At 46.6% G+C, this 15,460-nt stretch overlaps 1 protein-coding gene across 1 annotated transcript; it reads right to left on the reverse strand.

Moving 5' to 3' along the window:
* Window positions 1-8,559: 8,559 nt before the first annotated feature.
* On the reverse strand, window positions 8,560-15,227 carry Tmem17 (transmembrane protein 17). Its single transcript, XM_051165077.1, has 4 exons — window positions 15,068-15,227; window positions 10,050-10,153; window positions 9,801-9,914; window positions 8,560-8,904 (listed from the first exon to the last, which is right to left on the reverse strand). Exons 1-4 carry the CDS (start codon window positions 15,165-15,167, stop codon window positions 8,623-8,625), a joined length of 600 nt encoding a protein of 199 aa, XP_051021034.1. The 5' UTR covers window positions 15,168-15,227; the 3' UTR covers window positions 8,560-8,622.
* Window positions 15,228-15,460: the final 233 nt, after the last annotated feature.

A 15,460-nucleotide genomic window follows, 5' to 3' on the forward strand; every position in this document is an offset into this window, starting at 1 on the left:
TCACACATACATATAGTCACATACCCACTTAGTCACATACACATAGTCACATACATAACACACAGTCACACATACACAGTTTCACACACACATATAGTCACATACACACACAGTCACACATACATATTCACAGTCACACACACACACACACACACACACACACACACACACACACAGCATAAAAGCCCTCACAGTTGTGTAGGCATTATTTTATTTTCAAGTTAATTTTATGATTTTTCAAACATCTCTATTCTGTGCCATTTCTTCTTTTTCCTCAAGTTTCATCATGTTGTGTCTACAGGATTTTAAGGCAAAAAACAGGACTCTGTAGCCCTGACAGCTGAGGCTTGATTACCTGTCCCAGTATATCCTACTGAGGAGATAGGTAACTATGAAAAGCAGAAAGAGATTTAGTCAACACAACCAAACTGGGAAGAGGAAGAGATAACGGGATTCCAGGCTCTCTCTGAGGTACTGACATGAGCTTTGGCTTTAAACGGAAGAAGAAAAGTGTGCACAGCTAAGCAGTCTTGGTGAGCATGTGGTCTCTCCCATCACTGTCTCAGCTCCAGCCTTGCAAGGTGGTCCATAAACGGCCTCTGCTGCTGTTATTGACTTAGCTGAGCACTGAGAAGAGCCATTTCCCACTGAAAATGATCGTAAATGCTTCATAGAAGACCCAAGAGCTATGGAATACAAAAGACCGAGCACAGCTAAAATTTGAAGAAAACTTAAAACTTGAACAAAGTTTAGCAATGGACAGTCTTAGTTATTTTCATCTTACAGGACATTTTAAGATAATTATTCTGAGTGACAGTCAGGATCATCAATCAACCTGTCTTAATTTTCTTTTCAAATAGCAATTGATTTCTGTTTCAGTTCAAGGGATGAAACAATTTGTCAATAATGTTGTATTAATATACACATTTTTATTTAATTTTGTCTTTTAAATATACATTAAAAACTGTTCTAAATATAGCAGTATGTATTAACTTTTTTACACATGCACCTAGAATAATGATGTATAATACCTTTTAACTATTACTGAGGCACTGCTTAGGGTATCCAGTGTCTGGGATGTCTGATTCTCTTTGTGTAAGAGAAACGTATGGTATAATTAAGTCCCTGTGCACACAAGCCAGGGAAAGGTCAGGGCCACGCACAACTCTGGTTTTGAAGAACAACAGCTTGGTGAAGTGTTTTCCTAAGTTTTGTGTTTTACTTGAGGAACATGGATCATCAAGATACAAATGAGCCCACAACAGCTGGCATTCCGCCTACACAGAAGGCCTTTATGGATTAATTCAGCTTCTACTTTTGAAACAAAATGGAGTCTTTGGCACTAGGAAAAAAAATGAGGGAACGATACAAGTACCCAGGTCCACGTAGCCTCATTGCTTGCTCATGCACAACTGCATTTTGAGTATATCACAAGATTCTTTTTTTTTTTTTTTTTTTATTCCAGAGCTGAGGACCAAAGCCAGGGCCTTGCACTTGCTAGGCAAGCGCTCCACCACCGAGCTAAACCCTCAACCCCTTATCACAAGATTCTTAACAAGATTTTAAATGGTGAAAATCCTGATGTAAACTGGGTGTGGTAGGGCACACCTATAAGCCTAGAAATTAGGAGGCAGAGGCAGGCAGATCTCTGAGAGTTCGAGGACAGCTGGTCTGCAAGGTGAGATCCGGACATCCAGGGCTACACAGAGAAACCCTGTCTCAAAACAAAACAAAACAAAACTGTAGGGCTCTTCTGGGAAGGGCGACGTCTGGTGCTTCCAGATAGACTCTGAGCTAGGTATAGAGTGACAGATTCCCTTTTTCAGGGGGATCTCCACTCTACCTGAAAACCTAGAAACTCTTAGGGGTGTCAGATAGCCAGCAGGGAGGCTACAAGGCTGTTCTTCCAAAGATCCTGAGTTCGATTCCCAGCAACCACATGGTGGCTCATAACCATCTGTAATGAGATCTGGTGCCCTCTTCTGGTCTACTGGCTTACATAAAGACAGAATACTGTATACATAATAAATAAACAAATCTTTAAAAAAGAAAGAAAGAAGAAAGAATGAAAGAAAGAAAGAAAACTTGTTCGGCAAGTACCTGGGAATTCCTGGAGATACCCAACCTATGCTAATGAGATATTGTGGTATCTTGGCTTTCAAACAATGTCCTTTGACTTTTCCTGGAGATCTTCCCCCACTCATGGATAATTAAATACTGCTTCCCCCCTCTTATGACAGGGCTGTTTTGCTACATGTAGATTAAGTATCTCTGGCACCTCTAGCCCCAGCAAATCAAAGACACTCACCCTTAAAACCCATCTCATTGCCCAACTTCTACAAATGTCTCTGATTCATGAAATAAACTCTCTCTCATGCTCACACAATATACCCTCCGGGCCCGCGGCTCACCAAACCTGCCTTCTGCATGGTTTCAGGCATCCGCCAGCACCCCCTGCTGTACTAAGCACAGCAGCTTAACCAAGGGGCTGTAACACTTTGGTATCACTTCAGGCCTTGAGTTCCCACTGCTATCTAATACCGACAATTTCATTCTAAAAGAGCTAACTGTAACACCCAGTGAAAAACTGACTTTCACCCCACCACCACCAGTGAGACCAGGAGCAGTGCCTAGAGCATGGGCCTTGCCCTGAGCACTCTAAGCCACCCCTGATAAGAAATGGGACTTTTGATCTTGAGGTCTCTGGTTCCCATCCAGGAAACAAGCAGCACCTGGACCAGCCTAGTGGACATAGAAGCTGGGCCACCACTGGATAAGGAATAACACAACACAAACAAACAAACAAACAAAAAAAACAAAAACAAACAAAAGAAGAAAATCCAGATGTAGTACCTAGTGAAAAGACAGTATTTATTGGCTACTTTGCATGTGTTGATTCACAGGCCTTTAACTGCAAACCTTTTTACATGACATCTGATAAGAAGCTGGGCCACCACTGGATAAGGAATAACACAACACAAACAAACAAAAAAAAAACAAAAACAAAAACAAACAAAAGGAGAAAATCCAGATGTAGTACATAGTGAAAAGACAGTATTTATTGGCCACTTTGCATGTGTTGATTCACAGGCCTTTAACTGCAAACCTTTTTGCATGACGTCTGGGTATGGTGCAAGTTCACACCTCTATACATTTCCGGTCATAGATGCCCCGGCCCGTGGGGTTTTCAAATGGAGACCCTAGGAGAGGGTGCAGGAGTGAAAAAGGACAGGAGACGCGAGGAAAAGGAGGCAAGTCACAATTCTGATCAAGCCTCGTTTATTGAAAAATTTCACAGGGTTTTTATAGGCAATCTCAGGGGCAAGGGTATTTGGGTAGGCAGGGTGGCTATGGACACCTAATGGCGATATTCTGCTATCTATCTAGGTAGTAAAAACTTCAAGATAAGGAAGTACGTTCTGAGGGAATGCAGCTACAAAGGTAAGATAAGCAAGCGGTTTCCCAGGACCAGGTAGAGTGGGCTCGGGCTGACCCCAGCCTGCTACAGGCCAGCCAGAGGTATAGAAAACGGAGTCTACAGATGGAATTGCCTGTGTTTTAAACCAAGGGCCACTAAGGGTGGCTCCCCACACATAGATACATAGGCTATGAAATGTGATATAATCATCTTAACACTTGTTTACAAAGTGGTTATTTCATAAAGCTTTAATATAAATAGATATGTAAGTGAACCAGGACTAAATTTCTTTAGTAGCCAAATGCATGAGAAAATCAGCAGGAAATGCGAGAAATTATGTTAATAATCCAGCCAGACGTGGTGGCACATGCCTGTAATCCCTGCACCCAGGAGGCAGAGGTAGACGGATTGCTGTGAGTTCAAGGCTAGCGTGGTCTATAAAGTGAGTCCAAGACAGCCAAGGCTACACAGAGAAAGCCTGTCTCACAAAATAAAAGACAAAATCCTTGTCCAGTAAGCCAGATTTGTCGTAAATGTTATGTAGAGTAGACCAGGGTTTGGAGGAAGAACTTGCTGCTTTATGTAGACCAGGCTGGCCTCAAACCTGGAGCCTGAGATCCTCTTATGTCTGCCGGGATTAAAGGCGTGTCGTGTGCTACCATGCCCAGCCTGACCTTTCTCCTTTAAACACAGAGACCAAAGCTCCAGTTTTTCACTAAGAGGATTGGACGTTGCTAAAAGTCCTGTGGCTGGAGTCACGTAGCTTCCATGAGCACCGGCCAATCCCAGTTAGAGTCACGTAGCCACAGATAGGATTCCCCTAGAAGCCTTTACAAGAGCCTGGGAACTCCTCCTTGAGCGCCACCATTTTGTGTGGATGGTTGGCCCCTGCATGCAGGCTGCTCTGCAGAATAAATGTTCGTTGCTTTTACACACTATTTGAGTCTGGGGGTGGTCTTCCTTTAGCGATTCTTGAACCCTTAGATCACTGGTGCATTCACAGTGGCATAAACTTACATTTGAAACACTGACAAAATATTTTTAGACAAAAGTTTTTTTTGTTTTTGTTTTTGTTTTTGGTTTTGGTTTTTCGAGACAGGGTTTCTCTGTGTAGCCTTGACTATTCTGGACTCGTGTTGTAGGCCAGGCTGGCCTTGAACTCACAGAGATCCGCCTGCCTCTGCTTCAATAAAAGTATTTTTTAATAAAATATTTTCCCCACAATTTTCCTTACTAGAATACCTTAAAATCTTTTATTTTTGTTGTTGTAGCTTTAGCTACCCTGGGATTGGCTGTGCTGAGGAGGCTAGCCTCAAACTCACAGAGCGCCAGGGCCCAAGTTTGGGACTCCAGAATCTACACATAGAGCCAGGCATGGTGCCGAGTGCCTGTAATCCCAGCATTGAGGGTTGGGTAAAGATGGTGGATTCCTGAAGCTCATTGGCTGGTCAGTCTGGGCAAATGGGAGAGCTACAGGTTCAGTAAGAGATCCCATCTCCAAAAGAAGTGGCAGAGAGTGACCAAGGAAAGACAGCTGATGCTGGATTAGGCTTCAAGCACACATGCGCATGCACACCCCTTCCCCGCCACAGCCAAATAAAAATAAATTAAAACATAAATAATAAAAAGAAAAAAGAAGCATCTGAAAGAGGAAACAAAACAAAAGACAGAGGGACGAAAAGCTTCAAGTCCAAAATGACCCCCAAATGCTCACGTTTGGCATGTTTCAAATTAAGCATGTCGAAATAGCAATTCTACCACAAAATAAATTTTAGAATATGTGAGAATGAAGCTGCCGCAGATTTTAGATTCAGTTATTTTCAGAAGTTCTGTGTACAGTTTTTGTTTGGCCCTGGTATCGTAAAAGACTCACATGATTAAGAGATGGCTGAAACAGGAGCAAAGCTGGAACCCTGTTTTGAGGTTAGCTCCTGCAGCGGGGTTAGTTACTGGGCCTGGCATTAGCTCCCTTAGCCTGAGGTCAGCTACTCTGTGGGTTCTCTTGTCTTCCACGCTTCTGCGCCATCCTTTCTTCTACCCTTTCCTTCCTCTAACACCAGATAGGAGAGAGGAAAGGGCAGAGAGGAAAGGACAGAGACCCTGAATAAAGTCAGGGGCTGGAAAGAGGGCGATGTTACTGTTGGACCACTTCCTGCTGGTTAGGGGCTCCCAGCTCCTTGAGGCGAGTTTGATCTTCTCTGTCAGGATATTCAATTTCTTTTTCTTGTTTCTTTTCTGTGTATGACTATTTAACAACTGAGACCAACAGCAAACAGCAACCAACCAACAACCCACCCTGCCTCTGGGGCCCTAGTATTTACATATCTTTTGAAAAGTCCCCAGAATTCCAAGCTTTACACAATCGTAGAAACTATCTGCAGTTCTGGGGATCAGGTATCAACACAAAATTACAGAAAGTGAGCTTCCCTGACACACTACCTGACATCCCAAAAGCTCAGGTGAACCCAGATTTTCTCATAAGGGTCCCTTGATGCAAGACTTGTCAGAGGAACAAAGTGTTTAACAGAATCCTCGATTGGCTCAAAATGGGCCTATCAGAGAAATAGAAGTCGTCCAAGTGGCCCAAAAGAGCCCCAAAGACAACGAATGCAGACATATTGTCAGACAAACCTCAGGAATGTGAATTACTCCAAAAAGAAGCCAAACAGCTCAAAAGAGCCTCAAGGCTGACAAAGAAAAGGCAAGGCCAGAAGCACCTGATGGAATGAAGCTACCAACGGCTGAAAAGTCCAAACAACAGATTAGCTAAAAGACACGGGATTGTAAACTGAGTGTGGTGGCGCACACCTTTAATCCCAGCACTCGGGAGGCAGAGGTAGGAGGATCTCTGTGAGTTCGAGGCCAGCCTGGTCTACAAAGGGAGTCCAGGACAGTGATGGCCACACAGAGAAACCTTGTCTCAGAAAACCTAAAATAATAAAAAAGATAAGTAGGTGATTCTTTATGAATTTGAAGCCAGCCTGGTCTACAAAGTGAGTCCCAGGCCAGCCAGGGCTACAAAGAGGGGGGAACGCAGCAGAGGAAGAAGAGTTTTTTAAAATGTAGTATAACTATTCCCATAGTAAAGTGAAGGAGAGATAAACTTGTTTATTAGGATCCCAAGTGCAGGATTGGAACGGTCTTGTGAGAGAACAGGTGAGGTTAATCCACTAGAAGACCAACTGCCTCGTGCGGGAGCTTGATTGTTGCCAGCTGTAAAGATCTTGTGAACAGACTCTGGGAGGAGATATATAAATGAGCCCAGAACTGGAGGCGGGGCCTTGTGGAGACTTGGTATAGTTTTGGCTGTTCATCGCTGCACTTCGAGATGCTCCTAGAGAGAACCGCTCAAGGGAAGGCTTCAGGGCTCCAGCTCTTGCTGAGGTTCTGGGTTCTGGTTACTCTAGGTTCCAGCAGAAGAAATCCTGCTGATTGTGCCAGGAGATTCGTTCCTCGGAACTGATATCCTTAAGGTTTTGTTATTGTGTCCATTAATCCTCATTTCCTATTGTTTTGGTTAGTCGGGTTATAAGGGATGTATGCTCGGTCACTAAGTTGTTAATAAATATATTGGTTAAGAAAATTGAGCATACAGTAAAGTATGTATTACTTATAAAGGTATATTTCCTTATAGGAAAGAAGAAAGTCTGATGAAAAACTCCATCTCTAAGACAATCCAAATAAATACTTAAAAATAATGTGGAGGATATACTCAGGAAACTGTTTTTAACCACGTTTCCTTAAGCAGGTTCTTTTATTCACAAGGGAACACAGCCTTGCAGAGTCACCAGTGCAGTCCTTTTGGCTGTCGCTCAGACTCAGCTCTTACTGTGTAAAAACAAGGACGCCCTGTTTTCAAACCAGGCTTCGTATGTGACTCTAACAGCTGTGTAGCAGTTCGTCAGTGAACATAATGACCTGTTAATGAGACAGTTCAGGAGCCTCCGCTGCCCGCTGGGCACTGGGCTTGCTCACGTTACAACCCCGGTTAAGACAAATGCGCAGGGCTGGGGAGATGGCTCAGTCAATAAGAGCACTGGCTGCTCTTCTGAGAGCCCAGTTTTGCTTCATAGCAGTCACGTGGTGGCTCACAAGCTTCTGTAACTCTAGTCTTGGGGAATTGGGCACCCTATTCCGGCCTCCACAGGGATCAGGTGTGCATGTGGTACGTACACACACACACACACACACACACACACACACACACACACACACGTGCAAGCAAAACACCTATGCAAATACCACAAAAGCTAAACCAAAGTAAAACAATCTCACAAACCTCATAGTTTTCAAAAGAACTGCACAGACACATATGATATGTTGCTGATATTTTAATATAAATCATTTATAATGTAGAGTAAATAACAGTTTGTATGCTACCATCACAAATACTGAACATGGTTTTATGAAATTTAAAACATTTTTATGACAAAATATTCCTTAAATATCATAACGATCCTGCCCTTTTCATCTCAATATAAACTCCTTGGGTACTTGAATGCCCTTCACCTCAGTATAACAGCTGAGAGGAGATTTGGAATTGAGTAATACTGGCACACCCCCAAATTTGGCCTCACTTAAAAATACCACCTAATGCGTGAGCATGCCGACGATCAAGCATTTCCACATGGTCCAAGAAACCCAGGCCAGCCAACAGATCTCTGACAAGCTTAAAAGAAAGGTTATACGTTACTTTTTAAAATTAATATTTTCTTTATACCATTTCTTCTATGCTTTTTCTACTCTCCCAATTCCTTCCCACCTTCTTACCCCCTAACAATAGGACATTAAAAAAAAAAAGCCAAAACAAACACAAAATGAAACAAAGAGTTCACAGAAATACAATGGAGTTAGTTTTATGTTGGCCAAATAGTCCTGGGTAGGGCATGTGTCCGGAAGTGTGTCTCACACTCAGTGAGGCCTCATTGGACACATTTCTAGTTATAAATTATTACTTGAAACATTACTGAAAATGTGGTAGATCACAAGTACTAATAGACTTATAGGCAAACACCTGCAAAGCCAACATCAACTAAGGTCAGCAGGACATCACCTCAGCTTTAGGGTTCACCCGCGTGAGTCTCGGCATTGCCTTCATGGAAATTTCAGTCAGGGGAGACAACCCAGGACACCTGTCCCCTCTCGGGCCGGACCTCAGATGTCCTGTCAGTCTCCGGTCTTCTTGAATGATGTTTCAGCACCGATCAGAGCTCCTCCGTACAGTGCCTCGTCCTCCTCACGGCGGCGGCACTGCTTGTGGACAGCCGATCAAAGTCCTGGAGGTGGAAACGGGCTGCCAGCTGATTGACCATTTTCTTCAGGGTCAGAAACGCTGAGATGACTTGGAAAGTGAGGAAGACAGTGAAGACGATGTGCACTGCCTTTTCCAAGGGCAGGTTCCTTAGGCCTTCGTTAAGGAGCAAGAAGAGGATTAAAGGCAACTGCAGTAGAAGGCTCAACAGCCAGAAGCCGGCCAGCTCCGGGACCTGCAGGGACGCACACAAGGCTGCAAGGTCAGTAAGTTGAGTTTTGTTTGTGTTTTACATACAGACCTGCGCTTAGCGCTACAAAGAACCTACAGCAGGGGCTCCACGCGTAATTCAGGAGTAGGCCACAGTCCTGGTCCTCAGGGAGCTGTCACCATGAGAAAGCCAATTCGATGTGACGGACGGAGCGCAACACTGAAAGGTGCTGCCTAAGTGCCACAGAGTCAAGTGAAAGGGAGGCTTGCAGGGTGTTCACATGGGAGCTATGCCACCCGAAGCTCCCGCATGGCTGGCAATCAACACTTCCGCCTTGCGTTAAGACAAGGCAAGGACAACAATATGTGTGGGGTGGGGCCTATTATGAAGGCAGGGCAAACCACAGAACTGTTTAAACACTTTAGAGACTGTAAATCCTCTGCCAAAATGATTCAGAAGGCACGGACCTGGCGTTGGACATGAATTTAAATTTTTTCTTAAGGCTCCAAACAGACATTATATCGACCATGTTTTTTACAACTCCATCCATCCATCCAATGTACTGTGATCATGTCCCTTCTCCCCCTCCCCCCATACACACTACCCTCCCTTGTCTCTCGCCCTCTCCTGCCGTCTCTCCTCTACTGTTGGCCAACTATTTTCTAGACTGGGAAGAAGTTCCCAATCAGTAAGAGTCTATTATGTTTAGACAGTAATTTATAGGAACTATTCACTTCACCTCAGCAAACACGTCATGGTTATTTTCCCCGTTTAGTATATGGGGAAAGCGGAGCTCAACAGGTAAGCAGTGACAGAGGTCTTCAAGTGGGAGCTAGCCCGTAACACCAGCCAGTGCTTTATTGGCATGAAAACCTTGACTCTGTTTGGCGCGTAGCCCTGAAGGGAAGGGAGGCGCCCACCTTCTCCTGCAGGTTCCCCAGGCAGCCCAGGTACAGCCGGATGGCTTCAATCAAGGTGACAAGGATGACGACAGTGATCACGATGAATTTGTAGTAATCGGGCAAGACCGGATACTAGAAAGAAAAGGCAAAGCATGCTTGTAAAATCTTTCCTCCAGTAACATGTACCGGGGGTACAAGAGGGGTTGGAGACCCTCCCCTGGGAATGTGAAGAAGTCAGAGAAGGGCAGGGCAGTGAGGGAGACTCACCTTCGTGTGAAGCATCGTAACGCAGCTCACCCACCACAGTGGGAAAAAGTAAGAGTTGAAATAAAGTGACATCTGTAGTGGCAGGCTGGAGACCATTTCATTATCTGCAGAGAGGAGGATGGTAGCAGTGTTGACCCTGCCTGCTGCCCTGAGAGCCCTGAGGAGGACAGCAGCAGTGTTGACCCTGCCCGCTGCCCTGAGAGCCCTGAGGAGGACAGCAGCAGTGTTGTCCCTGCCCACACCCCTGAGAGCCCTGAGGAGGACAGCAGCAGTGTTGACCCTGCCCGCTGCCCTGAGAGCCCTGAGGAGGACAGCAGCAGTGTTGTCCCTGCCCGCTGCCCTGAGAGCCCTGAGGAGGACAGCAGCAGTGTTGACCCTGCCCGCACCCCTGAGAGCCCTGAGGAGGACAGCAGCAGTGTTGACCCTGCCCGCTGCCCTGAGAGCCCTGAGGAGGACAGCAGCAGTGTTGACCCTGCCCGCTGCCCTGAGAGCCCTGAGGAGGACAGCAGCAGTGTTGACCCTGCCCGCTGCCCTGAGAGCCCTGAGGAGGACAGCAGCAGTGTTGTCCCTGCCCGCTGCCCTGAGAGCCCTGAGGAGGACAGCAGCAGTGTGACCCTGCCCGCTGCCCTGAGGAGCCCTGAGGAGGACAGCAGCAGTGTTGACCCTGCCCGCTGCCCTGAGAGCCCTGAGGAGGACAGCAGCAGTGTTGACCCTGCCCGCTGCCCTGAGAGCCTGAGGAGGACAGCAGCAGTGTTGACCCTGCCCGCTGCCCTGAGAGCCCTGAGGAGGACAGCAGCAGTGTTGACCCTGCCCGCTGCCCTGAGAGCCCTGAGGAGGACAGCAGCAGTGTTGACCCTGCCCGCTGCCCTGAGAGCCCTGAGGAGGACAGCAGCAGTGTTGTCCCTGCCCGCACCCCTGAGAGCCCTGAGGAGGACAGCAGCAGTGTTGACCCTGCCCGCTCCCCTGAGAGCCCTGAGGAGGACAGCAGCAGTGTTGTCCCTGCCCGCTGCCCTGAGAGCCTGAGGAGGACAGCAGCAGTGTTGTCCCTGCCCGCACCCCTGAGAGCCCTGAGGAGGACAGCAGCAGTGTTGACCCTGCCCGCTGCCCTGAGAGCCCTGAGGAGGACAGCAGCAGTGTTGACCCTGCCCGCACCCCTGAGAGCCCTGAGGAGGACAGCAGCAGTGTTGACCCTGCCCGCTGCCCCTGAGAGCCTGAGGAGGACAGCAGCAGTGTTGACCCTGCCCGCTGCCCTGAGAGCCCTGAGGAGGACAGCGCAGTGTTGACCCTGCCCGCTGCCCTGAGAGCCCTGAGGAGGACAGCAGCAGTGTTGTCCCTGCCCTGCCCGCACCCCTGAGAGCCCTGAGGAGGACAGCAGCAGTGTTGACCCTGCCCGCTGCCCTGAGAGCCCTTAGGGTCCCGAGCATCAATGCTGGTTCAACAGGACTCCAGATGTTATGCCTTTTTAATACTCATTAACAGTATAAGGTATGTCCATCCGAATGACTACCTCTAACTTGAAACATTAGTTACCTGCGGATATGGTTCATATTCTTCTATTTTTTGTCTCTACAGTCTGCAACAGTTTTACAAACTGGTGGTTTGGATTCAATATGGACTATGAAGCTGGACACGGTGGCACATGCCTTTAGTCACAGCACTTGGGAGACAGGGGATCTCTGTGAGCTTTAGACCAGTCTGGTCACATAGTAAGAAAAGAGAAAGAAAAAAGAGAAAAGAACTGTCATCCGGCATGATAGTGCACTCTTGTGGTCCACACACCAAGAGATCAAGGCAGGGAAATACTAAGTTTGAGGCCAGTCAGAGCTACATATATGATCTTTTCTCAAAAAAACACACAACAAAACAACCAACCAACCAACAACAACAACAACAACAACAACAACAAAAACAAAACAAAAAAAAAAAAAACAAAAAAACTCCCCTCAAAACAAATGAAAACCAAACCAAACAAACAAAAAAGGAACATGAATATGAAATTCTATTGAACAGATAATTATCATTGCCTCCTTTGTAGGGTCTCTATAAATAGCTATAAAGTGAATGAACAAAAATGAATCTCTTATAGGTTAGCTCTTTTATAATAATTAATCTTAAAAAATCTTCTTTTAGCAAACCCTAGTCCTATACATTCCGTAATGCTCAGCCTCGTCCTGTTTTCCTACATCCCCCCTTCCCTGCATCCCCCAGCCCAGCTCTCTCCCCTTTAGGTGCTCATCGCTCTGAACTGTGTGTAAGAAGCGCTGGTTAGGGCTGTTCTTGCAGAAGACTGCGTTCAGCTCCCAGCACCTACACAGTGGCTCGTAACCACTGTAACTCCCTTTCCAGGTGATCGGGTGCCCTCTTCTGGCCTCTGTGAGCACCAGGCATGCAGGTAGTACACATACACACATGCAAGGACACATACATAAACACAAAAGAAAAAAAAGCTTAAAAAAGTAAAAAAAAAAAAAAAAAAAAAAAAAAAAAAAAAAAAAAGAAGAAGAAGAAGAAGAAGAAGAAGAAGAAGAAGAAGAAGAAGAAGAAGAAGAAGAAGAAGAAGAAAAGTGCTGGCAAATAATCATATTTGCTTCATCTAAGATACAGTTTGATGCACTGAAGAGACCATGAGCTTTAGAAGCTGTGGCGATGGCCCCTATAGGCTCCTAGGGAGTGATGCCATTAGGAGGTGTGGCCTTGTTGGGGGTGGGCTTTGGGGTTTCAGAGACTCAAGCCAGGGCCAGTGTAGCTCTCTCTTCCTGCTGCCCACTAATCTGAGGTAGGTTTTCCAGCTACCTCTCTAGCACCATGTCTGCCTGCGCAGTGCCAAGCTTCCCACCACGAAGATAAGAGGGCTAAAGCCCTGAACCTGTAAGCCAGCCCCAGGTAAATGCTGCGGCCATGGTGTCTCTTCACAGCAACAGAAACCCTCACTACGGCAGAAACCAAGAGCTTCTGGGTACCAGTGCTGGGATATGTTATTGCATCTTTCCGAGTACTCGGTTATCTCTGGAGTGATAAAGCCCCCCAGGCTGCTTATGCGGGCTGGGTCACGCTTACCAGTGTGCCTGTCACACTTAATGCATACAACAAGCAGTGCCATCTCCTTTTCTTACTTGTGGACACTCAGTCTCAGTGTAAGCACAGATTTACACTTCATTTCCTATTCAGAATCTTGCTGGATACACTTTGGATAGCAAGCATACACAAGCAGACAGAACACGTTCTCAAAAGCACACTGTCCTACATGTAGCCATTTGTGACACAGAAGTTCCAATTATCCGATGGATTACCCAACGTCTTTTGCTTCTGTAAAAGGGAAAAACTCCCTCAACAAGAACTTAATTTTAAAACTTGAGCCCTAAAAAAAAATACATTATAAATTTAATTACATCCTTATTTTAAGTTGGTTGTTCCAAATATAAGAATTTAAAAAGATACTCACATTAAGTTACTTTGAAATCTTTTTTGTTTCCTCTGCATAATTTATAAAAAAAGATTTATTTAGTATGTGTACAGTGTTCTGCCTGCATGTACACCTGCAGGCCAGAAGAGGGCACCAGATCTCATTATAGATGATTGTGAGCCACCATGTGGTTGCTGGGAATTGAACTCAGGTCCTTTGGAAGGGGTCCTGCCTGGCCTCCCAGAGTGCTGGGATTACAGGTGTGCACTACCACCACCGTCTGGCTAGGAATGAATATTTAAAATCTGTTAGTTCTGAAGCAAACTGACTAGGATTTATTTTATTTTATTCTATTGTAATAGTACAATTCTTGATCAGTTGTGGGTGTGACGGTGCTATAAACTTCTTAAGAGTCCATGTACTTTCAGATTCAGGAAATAATTACACATTGCCTAAGCTGATACTTTTAGAACCTTTAAAACTGGGACTGAAGTCTAAATTTTGCAAAGCCCGAGGCAGGAGTATTTCAAGTTCAAAGCCGGTCTGGGCTGCATAGCAAGTTTCAGGACAACCCAGGCATTTCTCGATTGCACTGTAACGTAACACATTTTGTTGTTTGTCTCAAAAGTTATGGGCAGAGTGACTGCTTAGCATGCCAGAGTTTTTATTTTATATACTGCCATGTCTATACTTCAACACATCAAAATTATGCAATTGAAAAATCAGGCCAAAACGTAAATGTAGACCTTCATGTCAATGAACCACAAGGCGCAAGGTGTGGACTCACTACATTTTACAAAAGCTCCGGTTGAGTTCTGTAATGACATAAACTAAAAGCATTATCTAATTGGTTACATGAAGTTTACTGACCAATTAGTACCTGTCTTGGCAGAGAGTGAACTTAAAGAGCTTTTCTAACGTTTGAATGGTTGGGAGGAAAGTCTTTTGTGACACATACAAATGATATGAACTTCTAGTTTCTGTGTCTTTAGGGAGTTCTATTGGTACTACCTAGACTGCCCTGAGGCTCTGCACCCTACAAAACTACAGAAAAAAATGTAAAAAAAAAAAAAAAATTACTTCATCTTTAACTACCCTCTGATCCCAGAAACCATGTTTTATCGCACAGCGCACTGTAGGAAAGACAGAGCAGGCAGGGAAGGGCATGTTAGTTTGCAGCCGCAGTCTGGTGGATAGTGACTTTAAAAAGACTCATCTAATGGGGAAGGGAAAACAAAACAAGCCCCCCACGACTTCCTCCCCTCTTTGCTACACACTGGTGGCACGCTGGCTGGCTGGGTACGCGCTCGCTCTGCCAGGAGGGGTTCTGACCCAGCAAAGCTTTCGCGCGGGGCGGGCGTCGGGAAGGCGCGGCCGTTGAGGCTCTTCTCCCATCCCGGGCTGGAAGGCTGTCGCGCGGGGTACGCGGCGGAGGCCGGTGTCGCGGAGAAGGCGTTCTCGCCCCACATCCCTACCCGCCCTCCCGGCGACAGCGCCACCGGGGCCGCCGCAAGGCCGCAGCCTCCTCCACGGGGACGCTGCCCTGGCGGAAGCCGAGGCCGCCATTTTTCACCTGGGCACGGCCTGCGCGGCGGCCCGTGCCCTCGGCACTCACCCGTCGCCTCGCTGGACTCCGGCCCGGTGCGGATGGAGTCGCCGAACATCGTGAGGCTCAAGTTGCTCAGGCGCTGACGAACAGGGTCTGGCAGCTCCATGCCTAGCCTGGAGGCTCCCCCACACCCCGGCTTGTCGGCTGGCGGGCGCAGCTGCGACGCGACGCGACGCGGTTCCCGCGGCAACCAGGCTGTGCCAGCCGCTAGGGACCCGGGGCCTGGGCAGCCCGGCTGGCTGCAGGATCCAACTGTCTTCTTCCCCTTGGCAGGGAGAGCAGATCAACTGGACCCGCAGCAGACTGTGGCCTAGAGGTGCTGAAAATGGCAGGTTCTTTAGTCTTGCTCTTAAGCCGCCCTGGTTTAAAATGATCCCAAGTAATAAGCCGTTAGGTCCC

Source organism: Acomys russatus, chromosome 22, assembly GCF_903995435.1.
Source record: "Acomys russatus chromosome 22, mAcoRus1.1, whole genome shotgun sequence".
Classification (NCBI taxonomy): Eukaryota; Metazoa; Chordata; class Mammalia; order Rodentia; family Muridae; genus Acomys; species Acomys russatus.